This window comes from Oncorhynchus gorbuscha, linkage group LG25 (genome assembly GCF_021184085.1).
Source record: "Oncorhynchus gorbuscha isolate QuinsamMale2020 ecotype Even-year linkage group LG25, OgorEven_v1.0, whole genome shotgun sequence".
Classification (NCBI taxonomy): Eukaryota; Metazoa; Chordata; class Actinopteri; order Salmoniformes; family Salmonidae; genus Oncorhynchus; species Oncorhynchus gorbuscha.
The window spans coordinates 46,163,640-46,182,355 of NC_060197.1; the positions used below are offsets into that span (position 1 = coordinate 46,163,640).

Below are 18,716 nucleotides of genomic sequence, written 5' to 3' on the forward strand. Positions count from 1 at the left end.
ATGTCTTGATTGACATAGCCACTTACAGAATCCTGAGTTTTAAGTCTTTAAGTTAAGAATTGACTGATCTACACAGGGTTGAATGCACTATGTCTATCAAACTGCAGGCAGTGTATGGATTAACACTGATAAGGTGATTTCAACCACTTCCGGTTGCTTCAGGAAGCTTACAATTGGCACAGGTAGACCTCATAGTGGTCTGATGGACTGTCATAGAAGACAGGTTCATAAGGCATTCATAACCCACATAGGCTTCAGGTTGAATTTAGAGGTGCAGGCAATGTATTCCTATGGGGAGAGAAGTCAATGCAAACTCTTTGAAGTAAACACCTTCTTTTAACTATTAAGGGTTAATGCGACACGTTCAATGTTAGGCTTGCACGGATCGGGAGGACCTTAGGAACGTACCTGAGGTCGAATTGTGCTTCTCACCCTAACGGTTCTCTCACTGTCACCCAAAAGCAAATGACATTGAGGGCCAGGCTTCATTTTGGTTCTGCTTTTTTTCAAGGTCACTGCACTCAGAGCGAGCTTAGTTTAGTTTAGTGAGTGTGTGTTATTTCAGAAAATCATAGAAAATCACAGAAATCTCGCAGAGCTCCGCAGCACACTTTAAAAAGATTCGTAAGAACACCCTGCAACTGGATCTGTAACCGTTGAAAAAAAAAACACCTATCCGTGAACATCACCAAGGTGTCGTTGTACGATTTCTCTTAAATGACGATAGATAAATGGCTGGTTCTTTTTTTATTGACACCGGAGGCTCCTTGACTTTGACGTGAAGTGGAAAAATAATTTCTCTATTTTCATTTTGGACCTTTAATCCCAGATAAATGGCCATAACTCAAAAACCGTTGAGGCCTAGACGCCATCTTGTTCGGGGCCAACTGCCCATTATGCCGCCCCTACGCTCACCGAGTTTCGGCTTCTAAATATTTTCAGTTTTCGAGATAAGGCCCCGTCGTGAATCGTGATGTTTTGTCCAATAGCAATATGATTGCTTATGCCCTCTTGTGGGAATTTCCGGGACAGCGGAAAAATGACCTAAATCTTATTATTTTTGTAAAACGGAAACCGAATGTCCGACAAAGTTCATTTGATGACTTACTGGTAGGTCCGGCCCTGCCGCTCGGCCCGACGCCGTCCGCGAATTTTACAAACGATTTCGGACGTCTAGTAAGGGACCGTACATTTGCAATATGGACTTTCTCACTAACCATACAGGTACTGCCGAAATCTTCCCTTAAGGTATATAAATGCTGCACGACCAATGCAGAGCCTTTAAAGCCGATTCAAACTCACATTAACCTCTTGCTCCTACCCGACACGCAGGCGTCCCATCTAGACATCTGGAAATGCAAATGCATTACGCTAAATGCTAATAGCACTCGTTAAAACTCAAACGTTCATTAAAATACACATGCAGGGTACTGAATTAAAGCTACACTCGTTGTGAATCCAGGCAACAAGTCAGATTTTTAAAATGCTTTTCGGCGAAAGCATGAGAAGCTATTATCTGATAGCATGTAACACCCCGAAAGACCCGCAGGGGACGTAAACAAAATAATTAGCATAGCCGGCGCTCCACAAAACGCACAAATAAAATATAAAACATTCATTACCTTTGACCATCTTCTTTGTTGGCACTCCTAGATGTCCCATAAACATCACTATTGGGTCTTTTTTTTCGATTAAATCGGTCCATATATAGCCTAGATATCGATCTATGAAGACTGTGATCAAAGGAAAAAAATAGCGTTTTATAACGTAACGTCATTTTTTAAAATAAAAAAAGTAGACGATAAACTTTCACAAAACACTTCGAAATACTTTTGTAATGCAACTTTAGGTATTAGTAAACGTTAATAAGCGATCAAATTGATCACGAGGCAATGTATATTCTATAGCTGTACGTCTGGAAATAATGTCCGGGTAAATCTCAACCAAAATATCCGGTCGGAGACCGGAAGAACTGCGCTGCCTTGTGTCTGTTTGACCAAGAAACAAATCGTAGGCAAATGACAAGACTGTTGACATCGTGTGGAAGCTGTAGGTATTGCAACCTCGGCCCCATTTAATGTGGTTCACGTTTAACAATGGGTTGAAGTGGCGCATGGATATATTTTCCCATTTTCGGTGATCAGATTTTCCTGCGCTTTTCGATGAAACGCACGTTCTGTTATAGTCACAGCCGTGATTTAACCAGTTTTATAAACGTCTGAGTGTTTTCTATCCACACATACTAATCATATGCATATACTATATTCCTGGCATGAGTAGCAGGGCGCTGAAATGTTGCGCGATTTTTAACAGAATGTTCGAAAAAGTAGGGGGCAGGAGTAACAGGTTAAACAGCAAACGTTATAATGTCCACATTTGTTCTTTTACGGGAGTACATGAAGATAGCTTCTGAATCGGAGCTTCCTGGGCGATAGAGAGGAGACATTATACTAATCGTCAACATACTGGGGCAAACTATTGCTAGCTATCAGTATATCTACATACAAACCTTTTCTACATAGTTTTATCTCTGGTCCGCAACAGTTTCCTCCTGGTACTCCACTACCGAAAATCTCCACAATAGCCGAGGTTAAGCACTCATTTAAAAACACACGACACTACTGTCGTTTAGAATTTTTTTTGTCGAATGAGAACTGCTTATTCAGTTCGGTCGGGTTATCTTTACTCCGCAAAAATTTTCAAAATCCAAACACTCGTTTCTAATCCTACTTCCGTGTTCTAGTCTGTGCCTCCCCAAAGACTATAATATATATATATATATATATATATATATATATATATATATATATATATATATATATATATATATATATATATATATATATATCTCCCGGTTTTTCAACTGGTCATTCAGTACAGCACCGTATCCGTTTTTTATTTTATTTTTATATACTGAACGCAGCCCTGTTGTTCATACGCGTATGTGCCCACTCATTGGCTGGAATGGTCCCAGCTGATCTTGCCTGCCTTCCATTGTTAGATCGGTCACGCGGTGAACCATTATTAAGGGCAGTGACGACCCTATTTTGAGCCCCACAATTTTGCATAAAAAGAATATATATATAATATTGAATATATATATTTATTTATTTATTATTTTTGGGTGGGCTTACCTGTTTTGCATGTTATTTTGACATTAAGTAAAAGTTCAATGTTTATGGACAAATCCCCACAACGCTACGTAAACAACTCTGAAACATGTATTACAGTTTATCCTGGCCCATGGACTACTTTCAGGGTAAGGTGTAAAAAAAACTATCCCTGAATTGAATTTACAAATCAATCATTGCAATTAGGGCATTAATCAATCAATCAATTAGGGCATCAATTAATTAGGGCACCAATCAATCAATTAGGGCATTATTATGATTTATTATTAAACTGAATCTGATAAGCTTTTCACATTGAGTATTTTTCCTTTTTAATTTTTTTTTTAAACTTTGAGCCCAAATCCAACCCCTGACTGTTCCATGCACTCTTTATCTTCTAGTTGTTGCTTTCCCTCCACAGATGCTGTCATGAAGCGCTTCCTGGGTGAAACACAGGAAAAAGTGGGAACAGTAAAATGGCTGAATTGAGAAGAGATGAGATAAAAAAAAAATATATATATAATAATGAATAGGATAAAATGTAAGTGTTTTGTGTCATTTGTTCTGTTTTATTACCATGACTACAAGTACACTATATACAGTATACAAAAGTATGTGGACAACCCTTCAAATGAATGGATTCGGCTATTTCAGCCACACCGTAGCTGACAGGTGTATAAAATCGGGCACACAGCCATACAATCTCCATAGACAAACATTGGCAGTAGAATGAAGAGCTCAGTAACTTTCAACGTGGCACCGTCATAGGATGCCACCTTTCCAACAAGTCAGTTCAAATTTCTGCCCTGTTAGAGCTGCCCCAGTCAACTGCTGTTATTTTGAAGTGGAAACATCTAGGAGCAACAACAGCTCAGCCGCGAAGTGGTAGGCCACACAAGATCACAGAATGGGACCGCCGAAGTGCTGAAGCGCATAGTGCGTAAAAATCATCTGTCATCAAAATCATCACACTCACTACTGAGTTCCAAACTGCCTCTGGAAGCAACATCAGCCCAATAACTGTTTCTTTGGGAGCTTCATGAAATGGGTTTCCATGGCCGAGCAGCCGAACACAAGCCTAAGAATGCAATGCAATGCCACGCATCATCTGGAGGGGTGTAAAGCTCGCTGTTGGATTCTGGAGCAGTGAAAACGTGCTCTCTGGAGTGATGAATCACGCTTCACCCTCTGGCAGTCCGACGGACCAATCTGGGATTGGCGGATGCCAGGAGAACGCCTGCCCCAATGCATAGTGCCAACTGTAAAGTTTGGTGGAGGACGAATAAGGGTCTGGGGCTGTTGTTCATTGTTTGGGATAGGCCACTTAGTTCCAGGGAAAATGAAATCTTAATGCTACAGCATACAATGACATTCTAGATGATTCTGTGCTTCCATGGACACCTGCTCATCAAACAGCTCATTCCAAAACCATGGCCATTAATATTGAGTTGGTCCCGCCTTTGCTGCTATAACATCCTACAGTCTTCTGGGAAGGCTTTCCACTAGATGTTGGAACGTTGCTGTTATAACAGCCTCCACTCTTCTGGGAAGGCTTTCCACTAGATGTAGGAACATTGCTGCTATAGCATCCTACAGTCTTCTGGGAAGGCTTTCCACTAGATGTTGGAACATTGCTGTTATAACAGTCTCCACTCTTCTGGGAAGGCTTTCCACTAGATGTAGGAACATTGCTGCTATAACAGCCTCCACTCTTCTGGGAAGGCTTTCCACTAGATGTAGGAACATTGCTGCAATAACAGCCTCCACTCTTCTGGGAAGGCTTTCCACTAGATGTTGGAACATTGCTGCTATAACATCCTACAGTCTTCTGAGAAGGCTTTCCACTAGATGTAGGAACATTGCTGCTATAACATCCTACAGTCTTCTGGGAAGGCTTTCCACTAGATGTAGGAACATTGCTGCTATAACATCCTACAGTCTTCTGGGAAGGCTTTCCACTAGATGTAGGAACATTGCTGCAATAACAGCCTCCACACTTCTGGGAAGGCTTTCCACTAGATGTTGGAACATTGCTGCTATAACATCCTACAGTCTTCTGAGAAGGCTTTCCACTAGATGTAGGAACATTGCTGCTATAACATCCTACAGTCTTCTGGGAAGGCTTTCCACTAGATGTAGGAACATTGCTGCTATAACATCCTACAGTCTTCTGGGAAGGTTTTCCACTAGATGTAGGAACATTGCTGCTATAACATCCTACAGTCTTCTGGGAAGGCTTTCCACTAGATGTAGGAACATTGCTGCTATAACATCCTCCAGTCTTCTGGGAAGGCTTTCCACTAGATGTTGGAACATTGCTGCTATAACATCCTACAGTCTTCTGAGAAGGCTTTCCACTAGATGTAGGAACATTGCTGCTATAACATCCTCCAGTCTTCTGGGAAGGCTTTCCACCAGATGTTGGAACATTGCTGCTATAACAGCCTCCACTCTTCTGGGAAGGCTTTCCACTAGATGTTGTAACATTGCTGCTATAACAGCCTCCACTCTTCTGGGAAGGCTTTCCACTAGATGTTGGAACATTGCTGCTATAACAGCCTCCACTCTTCTGGGAAGGCTTTCCACTAGATGTAGGAACATTGCTGCTATAACATCCTACAGTCTTCTGGGAAGGCTTTCCACTAGATGTAGGAACATTGCTGCTATAACATCCTCCAGTCTTCTGGGAAGGCTTTTCACTAGATGTTGGAACATTGCTGCTATAACAGCCTCCACTCTTCTGGGAAGGCTTTCCATTAGATGTTGGAACATTGCTGCTATAACAGCCTCCACTCTTCTGGGAAGGCTTTCCACTAGATGTTGGAACATTGCTGCTATAACATCCTACAGTCTTCTGGGAAGGCTTTCCACTAGATGTTGGAACATTGCTGCTATAACATCCTACAGTCTTCTGGGAAGGCTTTCCACTAGATGTAGGAACATTGCTGCTATAACATCCTACAGTCTTCTGGGAAGGCTTTCCACTAGATGTAGGAACATTGCTGCAGAGACTTGCCCCATAAAATGCCTGTACTTTGATAAACGGCATCGGCACTTGGATTGGAACATGTGCTTTGGTCAGATGACATGAAAATAGAGTTCTTTGTCCACACACAGAAGTGGTGGGTTTGGCTTTGAAATTAGAACGCATGAGCATTCTCAAGCTTCAAACACTAGTACTGCCAATGCGGGCGGTGTTGCAATCTACTGGATAGCCAGCAGAGTTCTGTCTTACTATCCAGGTCTGTACCCAAACAATTTGAGCTTCTACTTCTAAAAATTCACCTTTCCAGAAACAAGTCTCTCACTGTTGCCGCTTGCTATAGACCCCCTTCAGCCCCCAGCTGTGCCCTCGATACCATATGTGAATTGATTGCCCCCCATCTACCTTCAGAGCTCGTGCTGCTAGGTGACCTAAACAGGGACATGCTTAACACCCTGGCCATCCTACAATCTAAGCTTGATGCCCTCAATCTCAAATTATCAATGAACCCATCAGGTACAACCCCAAATCCGTAAACACGGGCACCCTCATAGATATCATCCTAACCAACTTGTCCTCCACCACCAAAACCAATTCTTCCTTTGGTCGCTTTTCCTTCCAGTTCTCTGCTGCCGATGACTGGAACAAACTGCAAAAATCACTGAAGCTGGAGACTCGTATCTCCCTCACTAGCTTTAAGCACTAGCTGTCAAAGCAGCTCATAGATCACTGCACCTGTATGTATCCCATCTGTAAATAGCCCATCCAAATACCTCATTCCCATACTTTATTTATTTATCTTGCTCCTTTGCACCCCAGTATCTCTACTTGCACATTCATCTTCTGCACATCTACTGTTTAATTGCTATATTGTAATTACTTCGCCACCATGGCCCATTTATTGCCTTACCTCCATCATCTTATCTCATTTGCACAACCTGTATATATACTTTGTCTACTGTATTATTGACTGTATGTTTGTTTATTCCATGTGTAACTGTGTGTTGTTGTTTGTGTCTAACTGCTTTGCTTTATCTTGGCCAGGTCGCAGTTGTAAATAAAGGTGAAATATATATATTTTTTAAATAGTAAATCTGTAATGGCCTGAATCATGGTAGAGAAGCATTTTTTTATTTTACCTTTATTTAACTTGGCAAGTCAGTTGAGAAACAAATTCTTATTTTTAATGACGGCCTAGGAACAGGCAGTTAACTGGGGTCAGAACTACAGATTTGTACCTTATCAGCTCGGGGATTTGAACTAGAAACCTTCCGGTTGCTAGTCCAACGCTCTAACCGCTATGCTACCCTGCCGCCCGACGTATCACATACTATCTGTGGCATCAGTAAGATTATTGCACTTTCAAGACAAGATACTGGTACTTAATAGAGATAATCAAAAATATCCAAATGCTTTTCTTCCAGGGAAGACCAACTAACTGCACTTTCTACCATCAGTAGTAAAACAAGCAGATGTAACACTAATCAAGTACATGTTGGCAAAGTGGCTTGTGTGTTTGTGTCTGTGGTAGAACGTTATTCTATCAGGGGTTGGCCTCAACTCAGAATGTTTAAATTGACTCTCATTCAACTCAGGAGTTGAAATTGGAATTGAATTGGCCACACCCTACAGGATGTAGAATTTGAGTTTGAGTGACAGAAAGTAGATTCAGTGCAATTCAAATTACTTCCACTCAGTCATAGAACATGAGAGTTTCATTGAATCTGACAGGTCACACCTCCAGATAACAAAGAATATATAACTTTTCTCTGGAAACAATGTTCATATACTGTTTTAACTTTAGTGCTTATATATCCACCAAAAATGTCATTTGTTTTGCTTCTTTTTGAAGGCCCTCGGGGTAAACATGAGGGTTAAACTAATGCATTCTGGGAATGTAGTATTTTCCCCATATTTTTTATTTATTTTTATTTTTTATTTTACCTTTATTTTACTTGGCAAGTCAGTTAAGAACAAATTCTTATTTTCAATGACGGACTAGGAACAGTGGGTTAACTGCCTGTTCAGGGGCCTGTAACTGCCTGTCCAACGCTCTACCCACTAGGATACCCTGCCGCCCCATATTGAACAAGTGATTAGTGAAATATACCCAGCTAGCACATTTGGTTCCTTGGAGGTCAAATAATAATAATCACAGGCAGAACAGTTGAAACTGGAGCAGCAGCACGGCCAGGTGGGCTGGGGAGAGCAAGGAGTCATCATGCCAGGTAGTCCTGAGGCATGGTCTTAGGGCTCAGGTCCTCCGAGAGAGAGAAAGAAAGAGAGACTGGTTCTGGGAACAAAGCAATAAGTTCCCTGTAAAACTGAACTTTTTTTGGTCAGAAGTGAAAAATGTGTCTGTTTTAGGGAACGTTAACTTTTATGTTGCAGGCAGGTTCTGAAAATGTTTTACCGTGGTTCCCTGAAAGTTTTCCTGAAAGGTTTTATTAAGGTTCTGAGAACGGAATTTGCAGGTTATTTAAAGGTAATTAAGAAATGCTGTTTTCATAAGACATTTAATAATACCACTATCTTAGTGTTTTCAACTCCACAGATAGTGTCACGCCTTGGTCATTGTATTTTGTGTTTTTGTTATATGTTTGGGTAGGCCAGGGTGTGACATGGGTTTATATGTTGTTTTCGTATTGGGGTTTGTATTATTTGGGATCGCGGCTGATTAGGGGTGTTGTATAGGCTTGGCTGCCTGAGGCGATTCTCAATCAGAGTCAGGTGATCCTCGTTGTCTCTGATTGGGAACCGTATTTAGGTAGCCTGGTTTCGCTTTGTATTTCGTGGGTGATTGTTCCTGTCTCTGTGTAGTTTCACCAGATAGGCTGTAATAGGTTTCTCATTCCGTTTCTTGTTTTTGTATTTAGTTATTTCATGTATCGTTTCGTTTTCTTCATTAAAGATCATGAGTAACAAACACGCTGCATTTCGTCCGACTCTCTTCCTTCAACAGACGAACGCCGTTACAGATAGGACAAATGGAAATTAATTTGCTTAGGCAAAAATCATGCAAACACATTTATTTTTTATTGTTATTGCGTCAGTGAGAGTCGAACCTAAGACCAAGCTGTTCATTTTTTAGTCTGTTCAAACAGACTATAGATAAAAACAGGATAGATGGAGTTTTGTTGACGCTGGGAACAACAAGATGTTTATGTTCTTAAATAACATTCTTAGAATGTTCTCTGAACGTTACTAAACTTTTCTTGTGTTTTTTTTCTATGAATTTGAAAACATGAGTTTAAATAGAACCACGAGGAAACCTGTAGGAAACATTATGCTGACAATACTGAAATTCCCACAGAAGACCGTTGTTTCTTAACATTCTCTTAACTATTTGAGAACCTTCATAATGTCAAACCAGTTGGAGAACCTTCCCAGAACATTACTAAAAATGTAATTGATTGTAACCATGTTTGACATTTTAGGAAATATTATGTTTAAAGCAATGAAATACCAATAATTTTGTCATTAAGTTCGTTACATATGCTGAGAATGTTCCAAAGCAACTATCCTGCACCATTCTCAGAATGTTGTGGGAGCTCTCACCAAGCTCTAAGAAACATATGGTTCTAAGAACGTTATGTGCTAGCTGGGTAATAACTTAGAATATTTGCATACAGGTTTTGTTTTCCTTGATCATTCATTTTAAGAGTTTGTCCTTAAAATAAATTGTTTCAGCAAAATGTTATATGCATGTATATAACAACATGTTTGATGTTTTATGTATATTTGTATATGGGTTGTGCCATGGTGGAGATCTTTGTGGGCTATACTCGGCCTTGTCTCAGGATGGTAAGTTGGTGGTTGAAGATATCCCTCTAGTGGTGTGGGGGCTGTGCTTTTGCAAAGTGGGTGGGGTTATATCCTTACTGTTTGGCCCTGTCCGTGGGTATCATCGGATGGGGGACACATTGTCTCCTGACCCCTCCTGTCTCAGCCTCCAGTATTTATGCTGCAGTAGTTTATGTGTCGGGGGGCTAGGGTCAGTTTGTTATAGCTGGAGTACTTCTCCTGTCTTATCCAGTGTCCTGTGTGAATTTTTAAGTATGCTCTCTCTAATCCTCTCTTTCTCTCTTTCTTTCTCTCTCTCGGAGGACCTGAGCCCTAGGACCATGCCTCAGGACTACCTGACATGATGACTCCTTGCTGTCCCCAGTCCACCTGGCTGTGCTGCTGCTCCAGTTTCAACTGTTCAGCCTGTGATTATTATTATTTGACCATGCTGGTCATTTATGAACATTTGAATATCTTGGCCATGTTCTGTTATAATCTCCACCCGGCACAGCCAGAAGAGGACTGGCCACCCCTCATAGCCTGGTTCCTCTCTAGGTCTCTTCCTAGGTTTTGACCTTTCTAAGGAGTTTTTCCTAGCCAACGTGCTTCATCGCCTGCATTGCTTGCTGTTTGGGGTTTTAGGCTGGGTTTCTGTACAGCACTTTGAGATATCAGCTGATATACGAAGGGCTATATAAATACATTTGATTTGATTTTATTTGATAATAGAGAATTGAATTTGAATTTCATTGTATTTCACATAATTCAATTATTTTTCCTTTAATTCAAATTGCAAATCTGTATCCTGTTTACTACTTCAATTCAAATTTAATTCAAATTCAAAAATTGAATTTGAATTTAGGAGACATTCTCAATGGGCGGCAAGTAGCCTCGTGGTTAGAGTGTTGGACTAGTTAACCGTAAAGGTTGCAAGATCAAATCCCTGAGCTGACAAGGTAAACATGTCGTTCTGCCCCTGAATAAGGCAGTTAACTCACTGTTCCTAGGCTGTCATTGAAAATAAGAATTTGTTCTTAACTGACTTGCCTAGTTAAATAAAGATTACATTCTGAATTGAGCACAACCCTGTAGTCTAAACTGTTCCACCATTTCCTTGTTGTTGTGGTGAGCTGCCTCTGTGATTGTGGCTTCTCTGACAAATACCGTGCTGCTAGATGTTAAGTGTTATGGTTTGTGTTCTGGTTATGGCTCATTAAAGATCTGTATCTGGTCAAAGTCCACTTGTAGGTGAAGGGTTTGACCGGTGGAGAAATGAGAAAGAGAGCAAGTGAGAGAGAAGTGCGAAGGTGAGAGAGAAACTGAGGTAGAATGGTTTGTTGTTTCATGACAAAGGTGAGGGTAGAGTGAGGGAGAAACTGGGGTAGAATGGTTCGTTGTTTCATGACAAAGGTGAGGGTAGGGTGAGGGAGAAACTGAGGTAGAATGGTTTGTTGTTTCATGACAAAGGTGAGGGTAGGGTGGGGGAGAAACTGAGGTAGAATGGTTTGTTGTTTCATGACAAAGGTGAGGGTAGGGTGAGGGAGAAAAGGCGACGTAAAAAGCTATATATAAATAACTGATACGTCTTTTTCTTCCTCTCTTCCTCTTTCTCTCAGGCACAGTGTCTTTGGTTTGTTGAGTTTCTGTTACCAACCTCAACACTGATCGGTTCACTTCCTGTCACACACACACACACATTTACATGCACACACGCAGAGTCACACACAACACACACAAGCAGGAACATGGTGGTTTAGACCACAAATACAAACGCTCAGAGTTGGCTGGACAGACAAACAGACAGGAGTACCGGTTTCTTTCTCTCTACAAGTCAACCCTTCTACAACTCAGGTACCTGTGCTTTTTATTTTTTATTTTTACATAATGTTCTCTAACACAACATTTTCTAACATCACGATCTCCTATTGATACTGTGACAGGTGTTACAGAGGTTTATAATTCCCGAGACACAACAAGAATGTCAGCTATGAGGTAGTGTGACATTATACTCCGGTATAACAAAGACAGACAGAGAGAAAGACAAGGTTCTGAATGCTGTGGATCCGTGTTAAAACACACCAGGCGAGTTACTAATACATCAACTGTTGAATATTAATAGCCTTGTTTTTTGGGGGGGTTTACATAACGTTTTACAATTGCGGAAGTTGTATCTCTCTCTAGGGAATAATCTTTCCACAATAAAGTGTTCAGATGTGTGTAAACTAAGATATTCATTCTTCTCTGTTTTAGATACAGTACAGTGAACTATCACACAAGTTCGCAAAAAAAAATGTTCTTCCGTTTTTTTTCCCCCTAAAAGATTAAGTTTAGTGTGAAATTAGATCATCGTTAATCTCATGTCTATAACCACGGTGACAAGTTGTCACCAGGAAGTGACAGTATCACACTTAAAGAGAAACTGCCCCTAAAAAAAAATGGACTTCTCATTTTGAAAATGGCCTATTGTGACATTGATTCTCGTGTCAAAATTGACTACAAAAATGTAAATAGGATCATTTTGGTCATAAAATCAGTCTCATGCAAAAAAACTGAGATTAGCAAGATGATTGGATAAAAGGGTCTGTCATAGAATGAAGGGAACCAGAACAGTTTTCCTTGGGTTGGATTTATTTCTATCCTGCCCACAGCTGGCAACACCCAAGTAATCCTCAATTAGGAATGTGACCCCATTGTAATCCCCAGGGTCAATTTGGTTTGATATTGGATATCCCTATGGGGGCTGGTTAAGGACCATTCGTAAATTAAACAATATTTTACATGGGACAATATTTTAAAAGATCAATAACTCCAAATTTCAATGATTTAAAAAAAAAACATCTCAAACCAACTACAGTTCATTTGGAAAGTATTCAGACCCCTTCACTTTTTCCACATTTTATTACATTACAGCCTTTATTCTAACATGGATTAAATCGTTTTTGCCCCCCTCATCAATCTACACACTAAACCCCATAATGCAAAACAAAAAACAGTTCATTTTTTAAACATTTTTAAAAATTGTATAAAATACAAAAAATGAGAAATAATCTATTTACACATTTACATACGTATTCAGACCTTTTACTCAGTGCTTTGTTGAATCACCTTTGGCAGCGACTACAACCTTGAGTATTCTTGAGTATGACGCTACAAGCTTTGTACACCTGTATTTGGGGAGTTTCTCCCATTTGCTTCTCTGCAGATCCTCTCAAGCTCTGTCAGGTTGGATGGGGAGCATAGCTGCACAGCTATTTGCAGGTCTCTCAAGAGATGTTTGAATCAGGTTCAAGTCCGGGCTCAGGCTGGGCTACTCAAGGAAATTCAGAGACTTGTCCCGAAGCCACTCCTGTTTTGTCTTGGCTGTGTGCTTAGGGTCGTTGTCCTGTTGGAAGGTAAACCTTCATCCCAAAAGGTCCTGAGAGCTCTGGAGCAGGTTTTCATCAAGGATCTCTCTGTACTTTGCTCCGTTCATCTTTCCCTCGAACCTGACTAGTCTCCCAGTCCCTGCTGCTGAAAAATATCACCACTGCATGATGCTGCCACCACAATGCATCACTGTCGGGATGGTGCTAGGTTTCCTCCAGATGTGACGTTTGGCATTCAGGCGAAACAGTTCAATCTTGGTTTCATCAGATCAGTGAATTTTGTTTCTCATAGTCGGAGAGTCTTCAGGTGCCTTTTGACAAACTACAAGTGGGCTGTCATGTCACTCTACCATGTGGCTTCTGTCTGGCCACTCTACCATAAAGGCCTGATTTGTGGAGTGCTACAGAGATGAATGTCCTTCTGGAAGGTTATCCCATCTCCACAGAGGAACTCTGGAGCTCTCTCAGAGTGACCATCGAGTTCTTGGTCACCTCCCTGACCAAGGCCCTTCTCCCCCGATTGCTCAGTTTGGCCGGGTGGCCTGCTCTAGTAGAGCCTCGGTGGTTCCAAACTTCTTCCTTTTAAGAATTATGGAGGCCACTGTTCTAGGGGACCTTCAATGCTGCAGAACAGGAGAACATGATAGAACCATGATAAAACCTGTAGGAAACATCATTGCTGAAGTACTGAAATTCCCACAGAAGAACGTAATTTCTAAAGGGGTCACTCATAACTCATCTCGCTCTCTTTTTTAAAAACATTTTTATTTAACCTTTATTTAACCAGGCATGTCAATTAAGAACAAGTTATTATTTACATTGATGGTCTCTCTCCACCTCCCCACCCTCCCCTCTCTCTCCTTTCTCCCCCAGATGGAGTTTGCCTGCAGTCACGTAGTGTGTAACTGGAGCCCAGAAGGGAGTTTAATGGGGGGGTCAGATGAGGGGGGTTCAGGTTTGAGTGTGTACCCCTGTAGTCCTCCAGGTGAGGGGGGGACCACAGATCCAGGTGTAGCCCTCAGACTGTCTGTCACAGAGCACATGTACGACAACCGCATCTCAGTCATCCCTCAGCAAGGTAATGTACAGACATGGTACCTCTCAACACACATACAAACTGCTGCTGCTGCTGCTGCTGAGAGAACCACTCAGTTTCACACTCAGAGGAAATGTCTGTGTGGGGTGAAGAGTGACAGAGGTGTGAAGATGTCAGCCATTGGAAAATTCACGTACACATACACTGGCCTAGATGATTTCTTATCAGCTCTCACTGCAGTGTCACCGTGTTCAAACCTCATCCTTCACACACACACACGTTTGAGCTCCATGCAGCTAAGAATGATGATGAAGAAGAAGATGAGGAAGGTGATACTATTGATGATGATACAATTGATGATATTGATGATGATACTATTGATGATGATACTATTGATGATATTGATGATGATGCTATTGATGATATTGATGATGATACTATTGATGATATTGATAATACTATTGATGTTGATGGTGATAATATTTGGTATTTTAGGGTATTTTATTAGGATCCCCGTTAGCTGTTGTGAGAGCCTCGGCTACTCTTCCTGCAGTCCACACACAAAACATGAAACATTACATAATACAGAACATTAATAGACAGAACAACATCAATAATATTGATGATGGTGATGTTTGTTTCCTTGCTTCAGAGCCAGGACTAGTGCCTCCACCTTTGCCCCCTCGACGGTTTGAGTCTCAGAAGTACCCCCAATGCACCTCTCTGCCTCCCCCACCTCCCCCTCTTTCCTCTCTGCCTCCCCCACCTCCCCCTCTTTCCTCTCTGCCTCCCCCCCTACCAGCCCGAGGTGAGTATTTGGTTTGTTCTGAATCGATTCCACATGCTTTTGTTCCTGAATACAGCCCAAGTTGTTGGCTGGGGTAAAGTGTACTGTAGGCTATAGCGGGTGTATGTGTGGTTCAGTGGTTATTACTGTGATGGTTGTTACGTATCTGGGTCTCATCAGTGTGTGTGTGTGTGTGTGTGTGTGTGTGTGTGTGTGTGTGTGTGTGTGTGTGTGTGTGTGTGTGTGTGTGTGTGTGTGTGTGTGTGTGTGTGTGTGTGTGTGTGTGTGTGTGTGTGTGTGTGTGTGTGTGTGTGTGTGTGTGTGCGTGCGTGCGTGCGTGCGTGTGCGTTTGTGTGTGTTCTCAGGTGCGGAAGGCCGAGGAGAGCAGAGCATCAGATTGAAGGCTAATGTTAATGTTCTCTCTCTCAGTGTTGGACGACTCGTAGATATCAGTAGAGGTGAGTGTAGGTCACACACACACACACACACACACACACACACACACACACACACACACACACACACACACACACACACACACACACACACACACACACACACACACACACACACACACACACACACACAGAGGAGGCTACTGAGGGGAGGACGGCTCATAATTATTCCTGGAATGGAGTCAATGGAATAAAACACATGCCATTCCAGCCATTATTATGAGCCGCCTTCCCCTAAGCAGCCTCCACTGCACACACCATCATTCTCTCTCCCTCTCCTCCACAGCATCTGGCATCCAGACCACTCAGTGTCCCGTGATGCACTGTGGGAGATGTAGTGCTGCCCTGTCCTCTCTGAGTTCTGTACAGAACACACAGGAAACTGCCGTGAGTTTACTCTCTCTGTTGAAAAGGTTTAGACTCAAACTGCAGCATTGTCTCACACCTGGACACATCTCTCTCTCTCTCTCTCTCTCTCTCTCTCTCTCTCTCTCTCTCTCTCTCTCTCTCTCTCTCTCTCTCTCTCTCTCTCTCTCTCTCTCTCTCTCTCTCTCTCTCTCTCTCTCTCTCTCTCTCTCTCTCTCTCTCTCTCTCTCTCTCTCTCTCTCTCTCTAGGTGTGGCTGTGTGAGTTCTGTGGTCTCCAGAACACCCTGTCTACTTCAGGTCCTGGTTCCAAGGTGGGCCTCAGGGTTAGAGGGGCTCCTAGAGGGAGAGATGTGATCTACCTCCCCCGTCAGACAGACCAGGACTACGAGAACCTGGAGGATGTCATGGTGGTCTTCTGTGTTGATATATCTGGGAGCATGAGTGTCACCTCTGAGGTGTGTTGTCTGTCTGTCTGTCTGTCTGTCTGTCTGTCTGTCTGTCTGTCTGTCTGTCTGTCTGTCTGTCTGTCTGTCTGTCTGTCTGTCTGTCTGTCTGTCTGTCTGTCTGTCTGTCTGTCTGTCTGTCTGTCTGTCTGTCTGTCTGTCTGTCTGTCTGTCTACGAACTATGGCTGTACCTCAATCTGTCTGTCTACAAACTATGGCTGTACCTCAATCTGTCTGTCTACAAACTATGGCTGTACCTCAATCTGTCTGTCTACAAACTATGGCTGTACCTCAATATGTCTGTCTACAAACTATGGCTGTACCTCAATCTGTCTGTCTACAAACTATGGCTGTACCTCAATCTGTCTGTCTACAAACTATGGCTGTACCTCAATCTGTCTGTCTACAAACTATGGCTGTACCTCAATCCCACTGCATCTATATTTTCTTCCCAGGTCACTCCAGGGAATCCTATGAGGTCAGCAACCTATGTCTCCCGACTACAGGTATGCTGAAGAATGGGACTGGATGGTGTTCAGAGATAGATGGGAGGTGTTGAGGGGAGCTGAAGGACTGGATGGTGTTCAGAGATAGATGGGAGGGGTTGAGTGGAGCTGAAGGACTGGATGGTGTTCAGAGATACATGGGAGGGGTTGAGTGGAGCTGAAGGACTAGATGGTGTTCAGCGATAGATGGGAGGGGTTGAGTGGAGCTGAAGGACTGGATGGTGTTCAGAGATAGATGGGAGGGGTTGAATGGAGCTGAAGGACTGGATGGTGTTCAGCGATAGATGGGAGGGGTTGAGTGGAGCTGAAGGACTAGATGGTGTTCAGAGATAGATGGGAGGGGTTGAGTGGAGCTGAATAATGGGACTGGATGGTGTTCAGAGATAGATGGGAGGGGTTGAGTGGAGCTGAAGGACTACATTTACATTTACATTTAAGTCATTTAGCAGACGCTCTTATCCAGAGCGACTTACAAATTGGTGCATTCACCTTATGACATCCAGTGGAACAGTCACTTTACGATAGTGCATCTAAATCTTAAAGGGGGGGGGGAATACTTATCCTATCCTAGGTATTCCTTAAAGAGGTGGGTGTTCAGAGATAGATGGGAGGGGTTGAGTGGAGCTGAAGGACTGGATGGTGTTCAGAGATAGATGGGAGGGGTTGAGTGGAGCTGAAGGACTGGATGGTGTTCAGAGATAGATGGGAGGGGTTGAGTGGAGCTGAAGGACTGGATGGTGTTCAGAGATAGATGGGAGGGGTTGAGTGGAGCTGAAGGACTGGATGGTGTTCAGAGATAGATGGGAGGGGTTGAGTGGAGCTGAAGGACTGGATGGTGTTCAGAGATAGATGGGAGGGGTTGAGTGGAGCTGAAGGACTGGATGGTATTCAGAGATAGATGGGAGGGGTTGAGTGGAGCTGAAGGACTGGATGGTGTTCAGAGATAGATGGGAGGGGTTGAGTTGAGCTGAAGGACTGGATGGTATTCAGATAGATGGGAGGGGTTGAGTGGAGCTGAATGACTGGATGGTGTTCAGAGATAGATGGGAGGGGTTGAGTGGAGCTGAAGGACTGGATGGTGTTCAGAGATAGATGGGAGGGGTTGAGTTGAGCTGAAGGACTGGATGGTATTCAGAGATAGATGGGAGGGGTTGAGTGGAGCTGAAGGACTGGATGGTGTTCAGAGATAGATGGGAGGGGTTGAGTGGAGCTGAAGGACTGGATGGTGTTCAGAGATAGATGGGAGGGGTTGAATGGAGCTGAAGGACTGGATGGTGTTCAGAGATAGATGGGAGGGGTTGAGTGGAGCTGAAGGACTGGATGGTGTTCAGAGATAGATGGGAGGGGTTGAGTGGAGCTGAATGACTGGATGGTGTTCAGAGATAGATGGGAGGGGTTGAGTGGAGCTGAAGGACTGGATGGTGTTCAGAGATAGATGGGAGGGGTTGAGTGGAGCTGAAGGACTAGATGGTGTTCAGAGATAGATGGGAGGGGTTGAGTGGAGCTGAAGGACTGGATGGTGTTCAGAGATAGATGGGAGGGGTTGAGTGGAGCTGAAGGACTGGATGGTGTTCAGAGATAGATGGGAGGGGTTGAGTGGAGCTGAAGGGTGGGACTAAAAACAACACGTAACTAATGTAACAGGGATGTTGTGTCCGTAAAATGTATCTAGAATGAATAAACTGGATGTCACGATCGTCGTATGAAGCGGACCAAAGCGTGGCGTGGTGTTCATGATGATTTTTTAATAAAAGAAAGCACTGAACAACTGAATACAAAAACAATAACCGAAATAACGACCGTGAAGCTATAATGAGAACTGTGCCGTGACACAAGCAACTAACATAGACAAACACCCACAAACAAACAGTGAAACC

General features: G+C 42.8%; 1 protein-coding gene across 4 annotated transcripts in view; it reads left to right on the forward strand.

Moving 5' to 3' along the window:
* Nucleotides 1–11,061: 11,061 nt before the first annotated feature.
* LOC124014160 (circularly permutated Ras protein 1-like) overlaps nt 11,062–18,716 on the forward strand; it is a 42,151-nt gene continuing 34,496 nt past the window's right edge. For 2 of the 4 annotated variants that reach the window (XM_046328914.1, XM_046328915.1), the window contains exons 1-8: nt 11,062–11,186; nt 11,496–11,730; nt 14,118–14,322; nt 14,933–15,088; nt 15,433–15,525; nt 15,809–15,909; nt 16,138–16,344; nt 16,789–16,839. In XM_046328914.1, the coding sequence (XP_046184870.1) occupies nt 14,118–14,322; nt 14,933–15,088; nt 15,433–15,525; nt 15,809–15,909; nt 16,138–16,344; nt 16,789–16,839 (813 nt within the window). In that variant the 5' untranslated portion in view covers nt 11,062–11,186; nt 11,496–11,730. Of the gene's footprint in view, nt 11,187–11,385; nt 11,404–11,495; nt 11,731–14,117; nt 14,610–14,932; nt 15,526–15,808; nt 15,910–16,137; nt 16,345–16,788; nt 16,840–18,716 lie in introns of those variants that run through there. The other 2 variants (XM_046328913.1, XM_046328916.1) reach the window with 2 other exon arrangements.